At 43.9% G+C, this 24390-nt stretch overlaps 1 protein-coding gene across 1 annotated transcript; it reads left to right on the forward strand.

Moving 5' to 3' along the window:
* The first annotated feature begins 3604 nt into the window (after positions 1 to 3604).
* Positions 3605 to 23220, forward strand: LOC142246421 (NXPE family member 2-like). The gene is made up of 5 exons (XM_075319471.1): positions 3605 to 3700; positions 8609 to 9270; positions 15989 to 16050; positions 17625 to 17843; positions 22616 to 23220. The coding sequence occupies exons 1-5, from the start codon at positions 3605 to 3607 to the stop codon at positions 23161 to 23163; spliced, it is 1587 nt and encodes a 528-aa protein (XP_075175586.1). The 3' UTR covers positions 23164 to 23220.
* The last annotated feature ends 1170 nt before the right edge of the window (positions 23221 to 24390 follow it).

Consider the following 24390-nt stretch of genomic DNA (forward strand, 5'->3'; position numbering starts at 1 on the left):
TATGTACAGCTGGTATAACCTGGGCATCTCCTGTATATAATTATATATGTACAGCTGGTATAACCTGGGCATCTCCTGTATATAATTATATATGTACAGCCGGTATAACCTGGGCATCTCCTGTATATAATTATATATGTACAGCCGGTATAACCTGGGCATCTCCTGTATATAATTATATATGTACAGCTGGTATAACCTGGGCATCTCCTGTATATAATTATATATGTACAGCCGGTATAACCTGGGCATCTCCTGTATATAATTATATATGTACAGCTGGTATAACCTGGGCATCTCCTGTATATAATTATATATGTACAGCTGGTATAACCTGGGCATCTCCTGTATATAATTATATATGTACAGCCGGTATAACCTGGGCATCTCCTGTATATGATTATATATGTACAGCTGGTATAACCTGGGCATCTCCTGTATATAATTATATATGTACAGCCGGTATAACCTGGACATCTCCTGTATATAATTATATATGTACAGCTGGTATAACCTGGACATCTCCTGTATATAATTATATATGTACAGCTGGTATAACCTGGACATCTCCTGTATATAATTATATATGTACAGCTGGTATAACCTGGGCATCTCCTGTATATAATTATATATGTACAGCCGGTATAACCTGGGCATCTCCTGTATATAATTATATATGTACAGCTGGTATAACCTGGGCATCTCCTGTATATAATTATATATGTACAGCTGGTATAACCTTGGTATCTCCTGTATATAATTATATATGTACAGCTGGTATAACCTGGGCATCTCCTGTATATAATTATATATGTACAGCCGGTATAACCTGGGCATCTCCTGTATATAATTATATATGTACAGCCGGTATAACCTGGGCATCTCCTGTATATAATTATATATGTACAGCTGGTATAACCTGGGCATCTCCTGTATATAATTATATATGTACAGCTGGTGTAACCTGGGTATCTCCTGTATACAATTATATATGTACAGCTGGTATAACCTGGGCATCTCCTGTATATAATTATATATGTACAGCCGGTATAACCTGGGCATCTCCTGTATATAATTATATATGTACAGCTGATATAACCTGGGCATCTCCTGTATATAATTATATATGTACAGCTGGTATAACCTGGGCATCTCCTGTATATAATTATATATGTACAGCCGGTATAACCTGGGCATCTCCTGTATATAATTATATATGTACAGCCGGTATAACCTGGGCATCTCCTGTATATAATTATATATGTACAGCTGGTATAACCTGGGTATCTCCTGTAGATAATTATATATGTACAGCTGGTATAACCTGGGTATCTCCTGTATATAATTATATATGTACTGCTGGTATAACCTGGCATCTCCTGTTTATAATTATATATGTACAGCTTTTATAACCTGGGCATCTCCTGTATATAATTATATATGTACAGCTGGTATAACCTGGGCACCTCCTGTATATAATTATATATGTACAGCTGGTATAACCTGGGCATCTCCTGTATATAATTATATATGTACAGCTTTTATAACCTGGGCATCTCCTGTATATAATTATATATGTACAGCTGGTATAACCTGGGCATCTCCTGTATATAATTATATATGTACAGCCGGTATAACCTGGGCATCTCCTGTATATAATTATATATGTACAGCTGGTATAACCTGGGCATCTCCTGTATATAATTATATATGTACAGCTGGTATAACCTGGGCATCTCCTGTATATAATTATTTATGTACAGCTGGTATAACCTGGGCATCTCCTGTATATAATTATATATGTACAGCCGGTATAACCTGGGCATCTCCTGTATATGATTATATATGTACAGCTGGTATAACCTGGGCATCTCCTGTATATAATTATATATGTACAGCCGGTATAACCTGGACATCTCCTGTATATAATTATATATGTACAGCTGGTATAACCTGGGTATCTCCTGTATATATTATATATGTACAGCTGGTATAACCTGGACATCTCCTGTATATAATTATATATGTACAGCTGGTATAACCTGGGCATCTCCTGTATATAATTATATATGTACAGCCGGTATAACCTGGGCATCTCCTGTATATAATTATATATGTACAGCTGGTATAACCTGGGTATCTCCTGTATATATTATATATGTACAGCTGGTATAACCTGGACATCTCCTGTATATAATTATATATGTACAGCTGGTATAACCTGGGCATCTCCTGTATATAATTATATATGTACAGCCGGTATAACCTGGGCATCTCCTGTATATAATTATATATGTACAGCTGGTATAACCTGGGCATCTCCTGTATATAATTATATATGTACAGCTGGTATAACCTTGGTATCTCCTGTATATAATTATATATGTACAGCTGGTATAACCTGGGCATCTCCTGTATATAATTATATATGTACAGCCGGTATAACCTGGGCATCTCCTGTATATAATTATATATGTACAGCCGGTATAACCTGGGCATCTCCTGTATATAATTATATATGTACAGCTGGTATAACCTGGGCATCTCCTGTATATAATTATATATGTACAGCTGGTGTAACCTGGGTATCTCCTGTATACAATTATATATGTACAGCTGGTATAACCTGGGCATCTCCTGTATATAATTATATATGTACAGCCGGTATAACCTGGGCATCTCCTGTATATAATTATATATGTACAGCCGGTATAACCTGGGCATCTCCTGTATATAATTATATATGTACAGCTGGTATAACCTGGGCATCTCCTGTATATAATTATATATGTATAGCTGGTATAACCTGGGTATCTCCTGTATATAATTATATATGTACAGCTGGTATAACCTGGGCATCTCCTGTATATAATTATATATGTACAGCTGGTATAACCTGGACATCTCCTGTGTATAATTATATATGTACAGCTGGTATAACCTGGGCATCTACTGTATATAATTATATATGTACAGCCGGTATAACCCGGGCATCTCCTGTATACAATTATATATGTACAGCTGGTATAACCTGGGCATCTCCTGTATATAATTATATATGTACAGCTGGTAAAACCTGGGCATCTCCTGTATATAATTATATATGTACAGCTTTTATAACCTGGGCATCTCCTGTATATAATTATATATGTACAGCCGGTATAACCTGGGCATCTCCTGTATATAATTATATATGTACAGCTGGTATAACCTGGGCATCTACTGTATATAATTATATATGTACAGCTGGTAAAACCTGGGCATCTCCTGTATATAATTATATATGTACAGCCGGTATAACCTGGGCATCTCCTGTATATAATTATATATGTACAGCTGGTATAACCTGGGCATCTCCTGTATATAATGATATATGAACTTTTTTATGTTTTGTATGCAGTAACCAATAAAGAGATTCCTTGGAAGCGAGCGCCCGACACCTTGTATTTGTTTTGCCCTTTTATTGTCTTGTTTGGCTTGATTCTGAATCTGTGGCCTGGTATGGAGGCTCCGGGAGATAAGCCTGTCTGTAATCCCAATAACCATAAATGCATGATTTCTTTATTTTTATGTTTTGTACAGTCGAATATTCAGGTATAAAGCGATGACCCTGCGCTCAAAGTTCCTTCTTTTATCCTTTGCGGTCTTATTTTTTGTGAGCTTCTCCTGGTACCGCAACTTACATCAGGTAAGAAATAATGTTCTGCATTTATCATATTAATGGGTTTATATTATAAAACCAAATATCTGTCCAAATTAATTTCTTATTATAATTTTATTGCATTTCTAGTCTCCCCTTTTTTAACATTCAGTAGTCCAAATCCTCTGCATAGGCAGAAAATATATGATCAAAATTCCTACTAATTATGGGCGCAGATACCTGGGATCAGCGGGTCCAACCAGGTTTACAAAGAAAAAGCCTGATTCCAGCCCGGACTTGATCCCGGATATCAGTCTGGAAGGCTGGTCCCCTTAGAAGTCTATGGAGACCAGAATCCGACACTTTAAAATGGTGGTAGAAAGGGACAGTGGGATTAGAGGAGGTGCGTTACACATACCAGTCTCTACACGGCTGTAACACTACTTCCGGAGCTGCTGATTATCCTTCATTAATATGCACTGCTTTCCCCACCCACCAGCAGTCCTGGTTTCTCTGATTGGCTGCAGTCAGACGCACCCCCACCCTGTGTGACAGCGTGCGTGATTGCTTTCAATCACAAATGCTGAGTGCGTACCTATAGTGAAAAAATAAATAAATTAAAAAAATTGGCGTAGGGTCCCCCCATATTATGATATTATGATACCCAGCACAGATAAAGCATACGGCTACAGGCTGCAGCCTCCAGCTGTGCGCTTATCTCGGCTGTGTATCAAAATAATAAGGACCACATGCGGCATATTTTTTTAATTAGTGAAATAAATATTTTAAAGAATCGGTGTGCAGTCCTCCCCAATTATGATACTCAGCCATGATGAAGCTGACAGCTAGGGGCTGGTATTCTCAGGATTGTGAGGACTCATGGTTATTGGGGCCGACCCCAGCCTAAAAATAGCAGCCTGCAGCTGCCCAGATTTGTCGCTTCCATTAGATAGAACAATCCTAGAACTTTACCAAACTCATCCTGATTATCCTGGTGCAGTGACAATCAGGGTAATAGGGGGTTAGTGACAGCTTACAGCTGCCACTAAGCCCTAGATTAGTAATGGGAAGTGTAAATAAGACCCACCACATTACTATCCTGTAAGTGAAAATAAATAAACACAAGATTCAGAAAAAAATCCTTTATTTTTAATAAAATCCAACCCCCATGTCATGGCTCTGATCCATGATGTTCTACTCTTCTGCAGAGCCGGTGTTCTGTTTTGTATTGTGCTCCTGTGGACGAGTTGTTCCCAGCTTTGGGTCCTGCGCTGGTGGTGGGAGGAGCCTGTTTTCAGGTGCCTCATTACAGGTGATTGTTCTGCTTCATTAGGGAGCAATCTTGCCCAAAATGTCACCAGTCAGAGTTCCGGGCAATGAGTGCTCTGGCTCCCGTAAGTGCTTTGTTCTGACCTTGACCTGCTACCTCGAACCTTTGTGACCCTTCTCCGCTCGTGCCCCTGACTCTGACGTTTTCTCCTGGCTTCTGACCCTCAACTCATACCCTGACTTCGGCTTCACTTTCTCCCTGTATACCTTACGTGACTTCCTGGCCTCTGACCTCTGGCTCGTACCCTGAGCTCGGCTCTGCTTTCTCCTTGTGCACCTTAAGTTACTTCCTGGCTTCTGACCTCTGGCTTGTACCCTGACCTCGGCTCCGCTTTCTCCCCAGTGTACCATACGTGACTTCCTGGCTCTGACCTCCGGCTTGTTTGACTACCCCTCCACTAGTTGCATTTAGTGACATATAGTGGTTGATCATCACACCCCACTCTTTCTCTTCTTTATTAACCTTCAAAACATCCAGTTCCAACATAATCCACACGATGTCCCATGACGATTCCAGCTCTGCTACATACATACTGAAGCACAGCGCACAGGCACAGAACATGACTGCCTGGTGTGAGTTTCAGGCAGAGACTGAGCTGTAACGATGAGCGGTTACATCACTCAATTTATTTGCGGTCACAACTAGAGGTTGCCACGCTACCCCAGCTTTGACCACAGGTAAACTGACGTCAGGTGACCTCATTAAACTCAGTGACCTCACTGACCTGCATCACCTGGCTGAAAAACACACTAAAACGGCATCAAAACCATTTTTGTGCATTTTTTGCGAAGAAATGAATATTTGGTGCTGAAATTTATACACAATATTCCTGCACCAAATCTACATGTCCTGTCAAAAAAACTCATCAATATTGCATGCATTATGATGCGGTTTTGATTAATTTTTTTTCCAGTAAGTGCAGATTTGATGCAGGAATATGGTGTATAAATTACAGCACCAAATCTGCATCTCTTAGCAAAAAAAATATACATAAATGGTTTTGACACAGTTTTGGTGCAGTTTTCTGCCAGGAGGTGCAAATTTGGTGCAGAAATCTGGTGTCAACATTTCAGCACCAAATCTGTATCTCTTAGCAAAAAAACCCTCGTGGTTTTCTGCCAGGAGATTCAAGTCTGTGAACTCAGTGACCTCATCTGAGGTGAGGTCACTGAGCTTAATGAGGTAATCTGAGGTCAGGTTACCTGCGGTCACAGGTGGGGTAACGAGGGAACCTCCAGATGTCAATGCAAATAAACTGAGTGACGTCACCACTCATCGCTGCAGTTCAGTGATACTCTCTCTGAAGCCAACAGCGGGCAGTCATGTTCTGGGCCCATGCGCTATGCCTTCAGTATGTATATAGCAGAGCTGGAATCATTGTGGGACTTCATGTGGATTTTGGCAGACCTGGGTGTTTTGGGGTTAACAAAGGGGAGAAAAAGAGTGAGTGTTTTTTTTGTATTCTATTTCAAATAAAGGATTTTTTTGTGTTTTCTATTCACTTACAGATTAGTAATGGGGAAGGGTCTCATAGACGCCTCCCATTACTAATCTAGGGCTTAGTTGCTGCTGTAAGCTGTTATTAATCCCTTTTTTTACCCTGATTGCCACCACACCAGGGCAATTGGGATGAGAAGGGGTAATTTTACTGGCTTGTCGCATCTATGTAGGAAATTTTGAGCTCTGTATAGAAGAAACAAAGCTTTATCTGTTGTACGGATTAACTTAAAGTGAGTCTTTTGAAATTTGAATTTACCAGTTTTGATGAATTTTGCTGGAAATTCTTTTCCTGGAGAATTATTTTGGCAAATATTAAAAATATTCTAACTGCCCTAAAAAGACGTGTATGACACTGTGACATGTTCTGGGACCGTATCCAACCTCATTCAAGCACTTTAGTGCCAATATTGCCCTAGTAATGTCAAAGTGACTCCAGACTACATGACTACGGGTAAATGGATGGTAACTTGTACCGGCAGACTAATTCACTTCACTGCTGTACTGACACACTATCTGTACAGTTTCTTCAGTATTTAAAGCTTTCTCTCCCGATCGCTACTGATAAGTTATTAGCTGTGATGTCCTCTCACTATCCAGATCCCCCCAAGATGGCTGCTGCATTCCCTGCTTCTGCTTTTAAACAGGCTACGATAGTAGTTCTTCCTTAATGGCTGTGCTATACAGTGTGATATGATAGCTACAAGGTTTTATTGGGAAACCCACACATCCGACTACACCCGAGTTCATGTGATTCTTCTTGGGCAGATGCCCAAGTTTTCAAATTATCTGTTTTCAGCACACAGAGACACACAGAGACAGACACACAGAAACAGAGACACACAGAGACAGACACAGAGAAACAGAGACACACAGAGACAGTCACATACAGAGACACAGAGAGACACACACACACTGACACAAACAGAGACACAGAGACAGACAGAGAGACAAACACATAGACAGAAACACATAGAGACAGAGACACACACAGACACACAGAGACAAGAGACAGACAGACAAAAAGACAGAGACACACAGAGACAGACACAGACACAGAGACACAGACACACAGATACAGACACATAGACACACAGAGACAGAGACACAAAAACACAGACACACAGAGACAGTGACAAAGACAGACACAGACACACAGAGACAGACAAAGACAGAAATACACAGAGACAGACACACACACAGAGACACATACATGGACACACAGAGACTAAAACATACAGAGACACACACAGACACTCAGAGATAGTGATAAAGAGAGACAGAGACACAGACACACAGAGACAGAAACACACAGAGACACACAGAGATAGACATAGAGACAAAGACACAAACACTCAGAGACAGAGACAGACAGAGACAGACACAAAGGCAGAAACAAACAGAGAGACACACACGGACAGAGACACATACATGGACACACAGAGACAAAGACATACAGAGATACACAGAGAGACACACAGACAAACAGAGCCAGACACATAGACAGATACACACAGAAACAGACCCAGAAACACACACAGACAGAGACAAACAGAGACACACAGAGACAAAGACACACACAGACACAGAGACACAGACACACAGAGACAGACACAAAGAGAGACAAACACACACACACGCACACAAACAGAGTCAGAGACAAACAGAGACACACAGACACAGACAGCCAGAGACATACACAAAGACAGAGACACACATAGAGAGAGTGGGAGACAGACAGAAAGAGATAGAGAGAGAGGGGGAGTGAGTGAGTGGGAAAGAGGGAGAATGGGAGAGAGTTAGAGAGGCACTTAGCTACTCGGGCAATGCCAGGTACTAGAGCTAGTCATATCTACATTTTAACCCTCACGTCTGCTCTCCTCAAGAAGAAAAATTGGTAGAATTATGGAAATCACAAGATGGATTTCCTTCTTGATGTTGCAATATCAAAGTTGAGGAGCGTAGATACGAGGGTTGACAACGACACGTCTATCGAAAACATTACACAACTTAGATTTTCTAATTTTTTTAAATCTCATTTTTATTTTAATTTCTTCTTTTTTTTTTTTTTTTTGCAACTCTACGTTTCCTCATAGATAGTAGATGTTCCCTGTTGTGTTCATCCCCAAAATAAACTTCAGGAGTCATTGAAGCCTCGTAAGACCGATCTACAAGCCAAAATCGATGCTATGTATCACAAACTTGAAAGACTCATCCCCAATGTGACTTTTACACATTTCAACAGAACCACAAGTGGGAAAAACAGCAAGATTGTCCTTCTGAACCCTCGGGAGACGTACTGTGTCGGAGACGACCTTGTGGTGAAGGTCGATATGTTCGATCATTTGGGCAACAGGAAGACGTATGGAGGAGACTTTGTAAGACCAAGACTCTTTTCCCAAGAACTTGGAGCTGCTGTATCGGGAATTATTACTGATTTCAACAATGGGTCCTACCATGTCCGCTTTCCCTTGTACTGGGCCGGCCCGGTCAAAGTCAACATCCTCTTGTTCCACCCAAGTGAAGGAGTTGCCGCTTTGTGGCGAGCCAGGCATTCCAGCTTGGGCGTTATTGGTTTTGAGGGCAAATTTGAAAAATTTGGTAAAGAAGCGTCCAGTAAATGTGGCTTTGAGCTCCCAATTGTAGAGGGTAAGGAGATCTGTGACTATAAGGACTCGCTATACGAGGAGGCTTACTACTGCTACAAAGCCACAAACTTTACCTGCGAAAGTCTGAGAGAAATGAGGGGCTATGAGCTTCAAGTCTCATATCTGACTCCCAAGGAACGAGAAATGTTTCAGAGGTATGGTGTCCATTCTGTATTCTCATTAACGTCTTAATAGAAATCCATTTTAATTAGTAATAACACTCTGTCTGTCTTCAGTCACCACTAGAGGGAGCTAATAAGCTTACTGAATACTACTTCTACATTGACCTCAATAATAAATCTGTATATGCTGGATATCTGAGCTCCCTCTAGTGGACACTGCAGGTTTGCATTGTTTAGGTGCTTATGCGGACATTATGGAGGTGGAGAACTTGATTAAATTAGAGCTAATAAGTCTTTAGAGCAGTCACAGATATTATTTTTTTTCCACATGGCTTCGAACCCCCTACACGTACATATAGATTATAAAACTCTGTCTGCTTTCAGCCACCACTAGAGGGAGCTAATAGCTTACTGAATACTACTTCTACATTGACCTTAATAATAAATCTGTATACGGTGGATATCTGAGCTCCCCCTAGTGGTCACTCCAGATTTTCATTGTTTAGGTGCATATGTAGACTTTATGGAGGTGGAGAACGTGAACAAAGTAGAGCTATTAAGTCTTTAGAGTAGTCACGCATATTATTCTTCTCCCACATGGCTCCATACCCCCTACTTATATATATAGCTTAGTAACAAAACTCTGTCTGCCTTCAGCCACCATTAGAGGGAGCTTATGAGCTTACTCAATACTACTTCTACATTGACCTCAATAATAAATCTGTATACAGTGGATATGTGAACTCCCCCTAGGATTTGTATTGTTTAGGTGCCTATGCAGACATTATGGAGGTGGAGAACGTGAATAAAGTAGAGCTAATAAACCTTTATAGCAGTCACAGATATTATTCTTCTCCCACATGGCTCCATACCCCCTACTTATACATATAGCTTAGTAACAAAACTCTGTCTGCCTTCAGCCACCACTAGAGGGAGCTCATGAGCTTCCTGAATACTACTGCTACATTGAACTCAATAATAAATCTGTATTCGGTGAATATCTGAGCTCCCCCTAGTGGTCACTGCAGATTTGCATTGTTTAAGTGCTAATGCCTTAATACAAATTTTAATTCCAGATGCATTATAATGTCTTCACAACTTAGGCCATATTTATTTACTTTTTGGTTCTTTTATGCTTTGTGCAGTATAAAAAAAGGTTCTCATTGCTGCTTGAAAATGATCAAATAGAAAATCTGTTCTAAAGGAATCTGATTATACGTTTTGCCGCTTGTTAGTAAATTTAGTGCATAAATAGCGACATGTGAATATTAAAACTTAGCCTTTAATTGGGATTGTTTAAAATAAAGTGGAATACACACAGTAATCAAAACACCAATTTAAAAACCTGAACCCGGTGCGGCCAATCAATGATTCATATATCGTGGCGCCACCGCTTTCGTGAAGGGGTGGGAGCAGGTTAATCCACCCACAAACAAAACACAGGGTAGGAAAGCGGTGAGGAAAATTATTATTGCAGATATAACCGCTTACACTAGAATAAATAATCACCATTCAAGTGTGACTCGAAATGCACAGGGTGTCGCTACTGACTATTTCCAACTGGCTCCAGGCAAATGAGGCTCCAAAAAACGTTGCTCCGCTGTATACTTGCATGCTGTTTCTGCCTGACTGTAACCATGTGGGACCTCAATATACAAGGCTATTGCCCAGCCATGAAACAACACAGGCAGATCAACACGTCTGTGAGCCCATTGATTAGACATATATAATGTCAGACACAATGTCATAGGAATGGTTAGTATGCAATAGATATTTTTATATAATATCATTGCCGAAGATCAAAAAGCATATGAATAAAGAGCTCATTATAGTATAAAGCCACTTAAAGTGGAATGATCTCACCCCAGTCCTTTTGTCACGGATGGTAGGTCAAAACTCTCCTGTGTTCATGAGTCCAAATACCGGCGTAGTGGGAATAGTGGTCTGGTCGCTAGCCCTGTCAGGGATTAAACTGACCCTTTAGTTACCCACAAAAGTCCCGCCCTTCCAAGGGCAGTCCACAACTGGCCCTGCTGTGACTGACCCTAGTCTTCATACCAGGTGCCTCCCGACGCGTTTCACATCATCTGCTCATCAGGGGAGAAGTGTAGCACCTAAAACTAACAGCGGTGGCTCAAAATAGAGCTCATCCCTATACAGCCTGGTATCAATGAGAGTATACGAGATACTGAGGTTATAAAAAGGGGCCCTCGTCCCAACCTCCATCACGTGTCCCTCCTCTGTTAATCATACAAATTGCACATCAGTATGAGGAAAAACCCGAAGTGTGCACCACAAAATTGTTTGATCCAACATGCAATCTAGTACAGGGGGACCAAGTCAGGATCGACCTGCACATGTTTTAGAACAAACCGGCAAATATAACATAGCAGGTGTCCAGATGGAGCGCACGCCAGTTTAATGATGACCGACCGGTGGGACGCATATGACTTCCTGGCTTGTCGGTCACATGAGTGATCATGCGGTCAGAAGAGGCGGGGGCGTGGTACAGGATCCGACACTACCAACCGTGTCACTGTGCCGTCATCATCCCAGGTGCCCAGATGGAACTCAAGCCGTCCCATGGTGACCGGCCGGTGAGACGCAGGATTTCTTGGTCCACTGGTCACATGACCGGTCATGTGGTAAGCAGGGGGCGGGAGCGCGTTAAACGAAACCAACCCCGCAGTCTGCGTCATGGCGTCATCATCATAATGGGAAGGCGCTCAACAAACTTTATTCACACATACATTTGTATGCAATCATGTGATTAAACATATAAGGCATATGGGTATTAGGCTTATTGAATACCTCAAAGGAGTATACAGGAGGGAGGAGGGGGGGGGAGGGGGGTCATCGGAGTGAGATCACCGGGCTCTTCTGTATAAAGTATGTGGGAAATTGACTGTCTTACCAATACAGACAATTAATTAAACATAACATCCCAACAAGGTAACAGGGTGATACACACCCCAATAGGGGAATCTAGTTAACATATGCCATAATCATGGCCAAAGGAACAGCAATGATCAGTAAGCAAGAAGTTGTACATGAGACCAATATTTTTAAATAAAGCATCCATAGTTGAGTTGTTCATTCAAACCGGAGGGAGAGACCGTGCTCAGACGGAAGATCCATCTCACTTCCTTTTGTAAGATCAACCGGTCCCAGTCTCCCCCTCTGATTGGTTTCTCTATTTTTTCTATGCCGATGAATTTGAGTTGCATAGAAAAAATAGAAAAACACTTGCACACTTCGGGTTATTCCTCATATTGATGTGCAATTTGTATGATTAACAGAGGAGGGACACCTGATGGGGATTGGGACGAGGGCCCCTTTTTATAACCTCAGTATCTCGTATGCTCTCATTGATACCAGGCTGTATAGGGATGAGCTCTATTTTGAGCCACCGCTGTTAGTTTTAGGTGCTACACTTCTCCCCTGATGAGCAGATGATGTGAAACGCGTCGGTAGGCACCTGGTATGAAGACTAGGGTCAGTCACAGCAGGGCCAGTTGTGGACTGACCTTGGAAGGGCGGGAGTTTTGTGGGTAACTAAAGGGTCAGTTTAATCCCTGACAGGGCTAACGACCAGACCACTTTTCCCACTACGCCGGTATTTGGACTCATGAACACAGGAGAGTTTTGACCTACCATCCATGACAAAAGGACTGGGGTGAGATCATTCCACTTTAAGTGGCTTTATACTATAATGAGCTCTTTATTCATATGCTTTTGATCTTCGGCATTTATATTATGTAAAAATATCTATTGCATACTAACCATTCCCATGACATTGTGACTGACATTATATACGTCTAATCAATGGGCTCACAGACGTGTTGATCTGCCTGTGTTGTGTCATGGCTGGGCAATAGCCTTGTATATTGAGGTCCCACATGGTTACAGTCAGGCAGAAACAGTGTTGGTTTATGTGGCATGCAAGTATACAGCTGAGCAACGTTTTTTGGAGCCTCATTTGCCTGGAGCCAGTTGGAAATAGTCAGTAGCGACACCCGGTGCATTTCGAGTCACACTTGAATGGTGATTATTTATTCTAGTGCAGACGCGGTTATATCTGCAATAATAATTTTCCTCACCGCTTTCCTACCCTGTGTTTTGTTTGTGGGTGGATTAACCTGCTCCCACCCCTTCACGAAAGCGGTGGCGCCACGATATATGAATCATTGATTGGCCGCACCGGGTTCAGGTTTTTAAATTGGTGTTTTGATCACTGTGTGTATTCCACTTTATTTTAAACAAACCCAATTAAAGGCTAAGTTTTAATATTCACATGTCGCTATTTCTGCAGATTTAATACATGTTGGAATCCTTTCCTGATACCTAACGGTTGTGAATAAATGCTTCTTTCTATCGGAATTTAGCGCATAGTGGTGATTGTGCATTGGATCTGGTGACATAGTAACTCTTTAACACGCTTGTGGTCTGATGCATTAACACATGAATACCCAATGTATTAACTGTTAATATAATATTCATACAATATGATGTTTAAGTCTTAAAATCTATGGGTATTTTTGTACTAACAAACTGGTGTGTCTTATAGCCATAATTAACTGTCACGTAGTTTTGCGTAAACTTCGCTGACTGTCTTTGTGGCATTCGGCCTTGTTCAGATTGCAGATTCTGACACTCCATCCAATGGTTTTTCTGGTGTCTGGGATCAACACAGGCAGACTCGGGCGTCAACCTGCTGTGTGCTGATTCATAGGCAGGCTGTCATGTTTCTGCTGTGCAGAGCATTTTGCATTTGGAAAGCTTTTGTCACTGCTCCACTGTGCAGAGCATTTTGCATTAGAAAATACTCTGCTATGTGTCTTGTGCACTTTCTGACATGTTGTCTTTCAGCACTAGGGTCCACGCTGGTTTTGGGAGGTGCCTTCGCAGATGTGCCTCGTTCCTGGTGATTGCTCTGTTTATTTACTATGCTTGCTCTGTCTGAACTTTGCCAGTCGTACTTTCTATTTGCTCAGTGTGCTCTTGGCTCCTGTCTGGTGTAAGTGTTCTGATCTTGGCTTCTGACCTTGGACCTCTTCCTGACCACGTCCCTGTCTGCTCCCTGAACCTTATATGTTACCTCCCAGCTTCTGACTTCGCACCTCTTCCTGACCACGTCTCTGTCTGCTCCCTGAACCTTATATGTTACCTCCTGGCTTCTGACTTCGTACCTCTTCCTGACCACGTCTCTGTTTGCTCCTTGAACCTTATATGTTACCTCCCAGCTTCTGACTTCGCACCTCTTCCTGACCACGTCTCTGTCTGCTCCCTGAACCTTAACAGAGAGAAATGGAGAAGGGTGATAATACCGCGCCAAAGATCACTTCTGGAACCGTAAGATTAACGTATCTTTATTGGCATAGGTCTCTTGGTTCTCTACGGTCCTGAGGAAGGGAGCAGAGCTCCTGAAACGCGTAGACCTATGCCAATAAAGATACGTTAATCTTACGGTTCCAGAAGTGATCTTTGGCGCGGTATTATCACTCTTCTCCATTTCTCTCTGTTATCTGCCATCGGGTGGCTGCAGCCGGGATCAATACTATACATGCGATTAAAGGCGTTGTGACTTGCACAACTTTATCTGGTGAGTATTCACTCCCCCCTCCTCACCCCACATTATTGGGGTAATACCCTATCTGCGCTTCCTCTCCACAGCTTTATACGTTTGCTCCCTGAACCTTATATGTTACCTCCTGGCTTCTGACTTTGTACCTCTTCCTGACCACGTCTCTGTCTGCTCCCTGAACCTTATATGTTACCTCCTGGCTTCTGACCTCAGACCTCTTCTTGACCACATCTCTGTCTGCTCCCTGAACCTTATATGTTACCTCCTGGCTTCTGACCTCAGACCTCTTCCTGGTCACAACTCTGTCTGTTACCTGAACCTTATATGTTACCTTCCATCTTCTGACCTCGGACCTCTTTCTGACTACGTCTTTGTCTGCTCCCTGAACCTTATATATGACCTCCTGACTTATGATTCCGGCTTGTCTAACTACCCTTCTATTCATACTGCTCTTAGTATCTAGCATCACACAGGTTAGCAAGAGTTAACTTCTGCTAGTCTGCTTGCTCCTTTAATCACAGGTTGTGGGGCTTATCAAATCTGCTCCCCTCCTATTTATGCTGGTGGAATCCTTCTACCCATGCCAGCTATAGTTTATTCTGTGTTGCTCTGTGAGGTGTGGTGTTCTAGATGCTTTGGTGAAAGTTGTGCTTAGTGGTGCTTTTTGCTTGGAGCAATTGTGGAGTTTACCCCTGTTTTTTTGTACTTCCTTCCTGCTCATGTTTTCCTCCTGAATCTCTTATTGTCTTTCCTGTATGACGGAGTTTTGTTTTTTCCCTTCTCTGGCTTTTTCTGTGGTTTCAACAGACTTCTGTACCATCCCTCCCTGAGGGAGGAGAAAGGGGAATCAGATCAGGACTGTTCAGGCGAAGGGCCAGGAAGGACACTCAGGCCTCTCCACCATTAGGAGTATTACTGAAGATAGGGATCGCATAGGGCCCCCTAGCTTTTGGGACAGCTTAGGGGCCCAATTCCTGGTATCCCAAAGTCATCATGACATTAACACATAAAAAAAGCCAACAACAGCAGCTATATTGCTTGTTTACGGTTTCCTTTTAAGAAGATATTTTATGTTACACACTATATAGCTGGATTTTACATATATTGGTTGCATATTCCATGACTTTATAAAAAATGTGAACTATTTCTGTTTTGTTTTTTTTAAAGACCAAATATCGGTGTTGAAATTCCCACAACCTTTGGTGACATAACAGTTACCAGATGTAAAAGTAAGTTTATACAATACTAGATGTGTCTTAGGTATTAACTCCATAGAGGGGACAGGTCACAGGCTTCATAGACCAAATTGTTGTTTTCTTCACCTTCTCACAGCACAAAGTCATCCGTTTCCGGTCTGCAAGATTTAGGAACCTCCATAGTCATCCAAAAGTTCCATATTGTGTATTCAGTGGATTCAGAGAGGGAGGAGGGAATGCAGCTGCAGTTTTTCATAGTGTGTATGTGAGAGGGGCAACAATAAGATGTCTAATTAGCTTAGAAAGTATAACAAACTTGTTACATCGCTTAAAAACAAACAAACAGATAAAAAGTTAACTTAGAGGGGACCTATCACCAGGTCAAAAGTGTTTATTCTTTGATCCTATTTTATTCTCGCTGTTCCCCTGAGTATTCCGCTCTTTATATTTTCAAAATCCGCCATACGGTTCCAGAGATACGGGCAATGATATTTATTGCTAATTTTTATGGCCTTCACTAAAGGGGTGTGGTTCACTGGATAATTATTCAGAGCAGCCTATACAAACACACGCCTCCTGTGAGCCACGCCCCTTTGAAAAAGGCCATAAAAACTAACCCTGAATAGAAAGGCCCGTATCTCTGGAACCGTATTATGGATTTTAGAAATTCAAAAAGTGTCATAATCAGGGGAATAGCGAGAATAAAATGGGATCAAAGCCTGCCCACTTATGAAATGATGACAGGTTCCCTTTAAAGTGAAAAAGAGGGGAAAAATGCAGGGAAGACACTGTCGTTGATGCCTCTAGAAAGTGATAATAAAAAAAACCAAAAAAACCCCCTTTATTTTTATATAGCGCTAACATATTCCGCAGCACTTTACATACATCAGGCACACTGTCCCCATTGGGGCTCACAATCTAAATTTCCTATCTATATGTCTTTGGAGGGATAAAAATACAACCCCTGCTGACTGATGTCATCATACATAGCCCCTAGAATCCATGATTTCCCCTGCCCTCTTTAAGGCACTGTCACTTCTTATTAATGAATGCAATTTTTTTTTTTAATTGAAGGATCAGACTACACAGGGTTTGTTTGTAGTCTGTAACCATGGAGATAGATAGGTCTGTAAGAAAGTTGTATAGACAAAATGAGAGCAATTGTAAAGTATGCTTAGTATTCCTTTTTTATTCCGATTACATAATACCAAACCTTGATTGCAAAAGTATGCACACCCTTTAAGCTATGTTTTATACCAATATGGTATGCAAAGTAGCTCTGCTTGTACTATCCCCATTTCTAGGTGGCTACCCTTTAAGGCAATGTTTGGACCCATACAAACCCCCTGAGAAACAAGACTAGGAATAATAACCAAACCCGACACCTAGATGTAGACATTTTCTTGACGGATTTGGCCCCTAGTTGTCAAATATTCTTTATGAAAATTACGAGGGAGGTGGAATAACTATATTAATGGAGCCAACAATGATGATCTCCAAAGCACCGGGCATGGGGGTCCATCACAAAGACATAATGCAATACTGTGTTTCACCACTGGGAGTGCTGTAGGAAACTTTTTTGTTTTTGATTGTATCTTTCCCCCCAGATATAACAGAAGCCCCAAAGCCAAAATGTGAGACAGGAATGGGGTCGCCGCTCCCGAGTGGATACTTCTATGACAACGTCTGGAATCCCCTCTATTGTGATATGACTTTGTATAAGACAGACGAGGACTTCTTGAAATGTCTAAAAGGGAAGAAGCTCTTCCTCATCGGAGACTCCACGTTGCGCCAGTTCATTATGTACTTCACCGAAGGAATTAAGAGTAAAAAAATCTTAACATTTCACAACCAGTATTAAAGATAAGAAATCTTGCAATTTTCACACTGGCCACTAGGGCATTTTTAGATTTTAACTTCCTGTTGTTACAGGAAGTGACACACGCTCATTAGCTGCAGTGGTGAGACTTTGACGTTATCTGTTTTTACCGAAGCATCTAATAAACGTGTGCAGAGATCATTCAGAAGGGAGGGTAAGGAGGTGAGCTGTGACATCACCCATTGTGGTTGATGGATCCTGTGTAATAGAGGTGTTACCTGTCATTGTAATCCTGACTCTGCAGATAAGGAGCCTGCTGAAAACGCTTCCTAAAAGGACAGCAGTATAAAAAAGCTCCTCTAGTCAGTATTATTTAAAAAAAGAAATAATCAGAAATTCTGACAAAAATAATATATATATATATATATATATATATATAAAATATATCTATTTTTACCACAATTTTAAGAGACTGAGATCTTATTTATTTTCTCACCATGCAGCTGGGTGAGGGCTTATCTTGCTTAGTGAGGTAGCTTTTCCAGGCAGATGCCAGCTGTGTAGCACAGTTTCTGAGCCTAAAGTATGCATGTGGAGCCCAGAGTGGGCACGCAGTTATGTACATAGTAGTGATGAGTGAGCACTACCATGCTCAGGTGCTCAGTACTCGTAACTAGTGATGAGCGGGCACTACCATGCTCAGGTGCTCAGTACTGGTAACTAGTGATAAGCGGGCAACTACCATGCTCAGGTGCTCTGTACTCGTAACTAGTGATGAGCGGGCACTACCATGCTCAGGTGCTCAGTACTGGTAACTAGTGATAAGCGGGCAACTACCATGCTCAGGTGCTCTGTACTCGTAACTAGTGATGAGCGGGCACTGCCATGCTCAGGTGCTCAGTACTCATAACTAGTGATGAGCGGACACTACCATGCTCGGGTGCTCAGTACTCGTAACTAGTGATGAGCGGGGCACTACCATGCTCAGGTGTTCAGTACTCGTAACTAGTGACGAGCGGGCACTACCATGCTCGGGTGCTCAGTACTCGTGACTAGTGATGAGCGGGCACTGCCATGCTCAGGTGCTCAGTACTCATAACTAGTGATGAGCGGGCACTACCATGCTCGGGTGCTCAGTACTCGTAACTAGTGATGAGCGGGGCACTACCATGCTCAGGTGCTCAGTACTCGTAACTAGTGACGAGCAGGCACTACCATGCTCGGGTGCTCAGTACTCGTGACTAGTGATGAGCGGGCACTGCCATGCTCAGGTGCTCAGTACTCGTAACTAGTGATGAGCGGGCACTACCATGCTCGGGTGTTCAGTACTGGTAACTAGTGATGAGCGGGCACTACCATGCTCGGGTGCTCAGTACTCGTAATTAGTGATGAGCGAGCACTACCATGCTCGGGTGCTCAGTACTCGTAACTAGTGATGAGCGGGCACTACCATGCTCAGGTGCTCAGTACTCGTAACTAGTGATGAGCGGACACTACCATGCTCGGGTGCTCGGTACTTGTAACTAGTGATGAGCGGGCACTACCATGCTCGGGTGCTCGGTACTCGTAACTAGTGATGAGCGGGCACTACCATGCTCGGGTGCTCAGTACTCATAACTAGTGATGAGCGGGCACTACCATGCTCGGGTGCTCAGTACTGGTAACTAGTGATGAGCGGGCACTACCATGCTCGGGTGCTCAGTACTCGTAATTAGTGATGAGCGAGCACTACCATGCTCGGGTGCTCAGTACTCGTAACTAGTGATGAGCGGGCACTACCATGCTCAGGTGCTCAGTACTCGTAACTAGTGATGAGCGGACACTACCATGCTCGGGTGCTCGGTACTTGTAACTAGTGATGAGCGGGCACTACCATGCTCGGGTGCTCGGTACTCGTAACTAGTGATGAGCGGGCACTACCATGCTCGGGTGCTCAGTACTCATAACTAGTGATGAGCGGGCACTACCATGCTCGGGTGCTCGGTACTCGTAACTAGTGATGAGCGGGCACTACCATGCTCGGGTGCTCAGTACTCATAACTAGTGATGAGCGGGCACTACCATGCTCGGGTGCTCGGTACTTGTAACTAGTGATGAGCGGGCACTACCATGCTCGGGTGCTCGGTACTCGTAACTAGTGATGAGCGGGCACTACCATGCTCGGGTGCTCAGTACTCATAACTAGTGATGAGCGGGCACTACCATGCTCGGGTGCTCAGTACTGGTAACTAGTGACGAGCGGGCACTACCATGCTCGGGTGCTCTGTACTCGTAATTAGTGATGAGCGGGCACTACCATGCTCAGGTGTTCAGTACTGGTAACTAGTGATGAGCAGGCACTACCATGCTCGGGTGCTCAGTACTCGTAACTAGTGATGAGCGGGGCACTACCATGCTCAGGTGCTCAGTACTCGTAACTAGTGACGAGCGGGCACTACCATGCTCGGGTGCTCAGTACTCGTGACTAGTGATGAGCGGGCACTGCCATGCTCAGGTGCTCAGTACTCGTAACTAGTGATGAGCGGGCACTACTATGCTCGGGTGTTCAGTACTGGTAACTAGTGATGAGCGGGCACTACCATGCTCGGGTGCTCAGTACTCGTAATTAGTGATGAGCGAGCACTACCATGCTCGGGTGCTCAGTACTCGTAACTAGTGATGAGCGGGCACTACCATGCTCAGGTGCTCAGTACTCGTAACTAGTGATGAGCGGACACTACCATGCTCGGGTGCTCGGTACTTGTAACTAGTGATGAGCGGGCACTACCATGCTCGGGTGCTCGGTACTCGTAACTAGTGATGAGCGGGCACTACCATGCTCGGGTGCTCAGTACTCATAACTAGTGATGAGCGGGCACTACCATGCTCGGGTGCTCAGTACTGGTAACTAGTGATGAGCGGGCACTACCATGCTCGGGTGCTCAGTACTCGTAATTAGTGATGAGCGAGCACTACCATGCTCGGGTGCTCAGTACTCGTAACTAGTGATGAGCGGGCACTACCATGCTCAGGTGCTCAGTACTCGTAACTAGTGATGAGCGGACACTACCATGCTCGGGTGCTCGGTACTTGTAACTAGTGATGAGCGGGCACTACCATGCTCGGGTGCTCGGTACTCGTAACTAGTGATGAGCGGGCACTACCATGCTCGGGTGCTCAGTACTCATAACTAGTGATGAGCGGGCACTACCATGCTCGGGTGCTCGGTACTCGTAACTAGTGATGAGCGGGCACTACCATGCTCGGGTGCTCGGTACTCATAACTAGTGATGAGCGGGCACTACCATGCTCGGGTGCTCGGTACTTGTAACTAGTGATGAGCGGGCACTACCATGCTCGGGTGCTCGGTACTCGTAACTAGTGATGAGCGGGCACTACCATGCTCGGGTGCTCAGTACTCATAACTAGTGATGAGCGGGCACTACCATGCTCGGGTGCTCAGTACTGGTAACTAGTGACGAGCGGGCACTACCATGCTCGGGTGCTCTGTACTCGTAATTAGTGATGAGCGGGCACTACCATGCTCAGGTGTTCAGTACTGGTAACTAGTGATGAGCGGGCACTACCATGCTCGGGTGCTCAGTACTCGTAACTAGTGATGAGCGGGCACTACCATGCTCGGGTGCTCAGTACTCATAACTAGTGATGAGCGGGCACTACCATGCTCGGGTGCTCAGTACTGGTAACTAGTGACGAGCGGGCACTACCATGCTCGGGTGCTCTGTACTCGTAATTAGTGATGAGCGGGCACTACCATGCTCAGGTGTTCAGTACTGGTAACTAGTGATGAGCGGGCACTACCATGCTCGGGTGCTCAGTACTCGTAATTAGTGATGAGTGGGGACTACCATACTCGAGTGCTCAATACTCGTAACTAGTTACGAGTGCTGAGCACCAGAGCATGGTAGTGCCCGCTCATCACTAGTTACGAGTGCAGAGCACCTGAGCATGGTAGTGCCTGCTCATCACTAGTTACCAGTACTGAGCACCCGAGCATGGTAGTGCCCGCTCATCACTAGTTACCAGTACTGAGCACCCGAGCATGGTAGTGCCCACTCATCACTAGTTACGAGTACTGAGCACCTGAGCATGGTAGTGCCCGCTCATCACTAGTTACGAGTTCCGAGCACCTGAGCATGGTAGTGCCCGCTCATCACTAGTTACGAGTACCGAGCACCCGAGCATGGTAGTGCCCGCTCATCACTAGTTACGAGTACAGAGCACCCGAGCATGGTAGTGCCCGCTCATCACTAGTTACGAGTACAGAGCACCTGAGCATGGTAGTGCCCGCTCATCACTAGTTACGAGTTCCGAGCACCTGAGCATGGTAGTGCCCACTCATCACTAGTTACCAGTACAGAGCACCCGAGCATGGTAGTGCCCGCTCATCACTAGTTACGAGTACTGAGCACCTGAGCATGGTAGTGCCCGCTCATCACTAGTTACCAGTACAGAGCACCCGAGCATGGTAGTGCCCGCTCATCACTAGTTACGAGTACTGAGCACCTGAGCATGGTAGTGCCCGCTCATCACTAGTTACGAGTACTGAGCACCTGAGCATGGTAGTGCCCGCTCATCACTAGTTACGAGTACTGAGCACCCGAGCATGGTAGTGCCCGCTCATCACTAGTTACCAGTACTGAGCACCCGAGCATGGTAGTGCCCGCTCATCACTAGTTATGAGTACAGAGTAGTACTTATGAGTACCCAGTATGGTTACTCATCCTTCTTTGTCTTGTAAAGCCATATTAATCAGATTCTTTTTGGTATCTTCTACAGTTGTGAACTATTTCCGGTACCATGGAGGTGGGTGGTCGGAGTGGCACAAAGCACTGGAAGCCATAAACTTGGAGAAAGATTTGTACATCTCCTATAAGAGACACGGGTTCCCCTTAGAACATCCCCCATTCTACTACTTCAAGGAGGACATGTACGCCAGCCGTCAGATTGACCAGCAGGCCGGGGGGGAGGACACCATCCTCGTCATTACAATGGGACAACACTTCAGACATTTCCCGGTGAAGGTTTTTATTAAACGGGCTTTCAATATCCGGAGAGCGGTGGAACGTCTGCACATCAGAAGTCCCGACACCAAGGTCATCATCAAGTCTGAGAATACCAGGGAAGTCTATTCCCCGGTGGAGATGCAAGGAGACTTCCATGGCTACACCCAATATCTGGTCTTACGGGAGGTCTTCCAAGGAGTCAACGTTGGTTTTGTAGATGCGTGGGACATGACGGTGGCGTCGGCCACTGTGGTGGTCCATCCTCCGGGGTATACCTTCCAAAGTATCATGAGTATGGTGTTCAGTTTTGCATGTTCGTAATATGAGAAAGGAACCCCATTGGTAATATACTTTTTTTAAAGTCTATAAGCGGAAATTAAAGGAAATGTCTAGTGACCAGGTTTTTGGGAAAGGCGTATTTCTCAAAAAGTTTCGGCAATGTTTTTTTTTTCTTCTTCATATCATAATCTTTATTAAGAGACAAAATTATTAATCTTGCAATTTTGCCACTGGGTATAGTTTAGGCCTATACGTCCTGTCCTTTCAGGAAGAGTTTACAGCAGTTTCATTATCATCAGAGGCAGGGTTAGAATGATTGATAACGCCTCTATACACAACGGATCAACCAATCACAATATTCGATGACAGTTGAGGCTTCACAGCAATTTAGACACACTCATTGGATGCTAAAACACAAAGGATAGGGTCAGAGTGTATTCATTATGGATAATGATGATTGTCACTAGGTGGCGCTAGACACTACTTGCATGCAGTGAATGGAGAAGTAGTCAGATAGGACGAGATCAGAACCAAAAGGACAACACAATACACAGGGGGCAGACAGAGATGAGGTCAGGATACAAGCCGAGGGTCAGGTTTCCAGGAGAGTACAGGGAGCAGGTAGAGACGTGATCAGGAGGAAGTCCGAGGTCAGAAGCCAGGAAGTAACAACAGAGATGGAGGTGAGTAGAGGAAGGTCAGCAGCAGTCCGTAGTCGAGAGACCAAGATGAGATCACTAAGCACCACGGGAGCCAACAGTACAACTGTAACCAGGAAGTACGACTGGCAGCATCCACAGCTAACACACTCCCTAAGGAAGCAAAGCAGTCACCGGGAACGAGAAGCATCTGCGAGAGCAACTCCCAGAACCAGCGTGGAACACTGAGCACGCATCTTTCTCTGCAGATGAAAGCGGCTGGACCTCACACCCCTGATGACACCGGTGTGGTGAAACATGTCGGGGAGGCAACTGATCCTATGTTAGTAAGGTGAGTGCAAGGTTAGTTTTCTGGACAGGCCTCCGGAAAGAGACATTTAGTGCTGACAGACTGCCCCTTATACACATTAAGTGCTGACAGGCTGCCCCTTATAGACATTTAGTGCTGACAGGCTGCCCCTTATAGACATTTAGTGCTGACAGGCTGCCCCTTATAGACATTTGGTGCTCCCAGGCTGCCCCTTATAGACATTTAGTGCTGACAGGCTGCCCCTTATAGACATTTAGTGCTGACAGGCTGCCCCGTATAGACATTTAGTGCTGACAGGCT

Source organism: Anomaloglossus baeobatrachus, chromosome 7, assembly GCF_048569485.1.
Source record: "Anomaloglossus baeobatrachus isolate aAnoBae1 chromosome 7, aAnoBae1.hap1, whole genome shotgun sequence".
Classification (NCBI taxonomy): Eukaryota; Metazoa; Chordata; class Amphibia; order Anura; family Aromobatidae; genus Anomaloglossus; species Anomaloglossus baeobatrachus.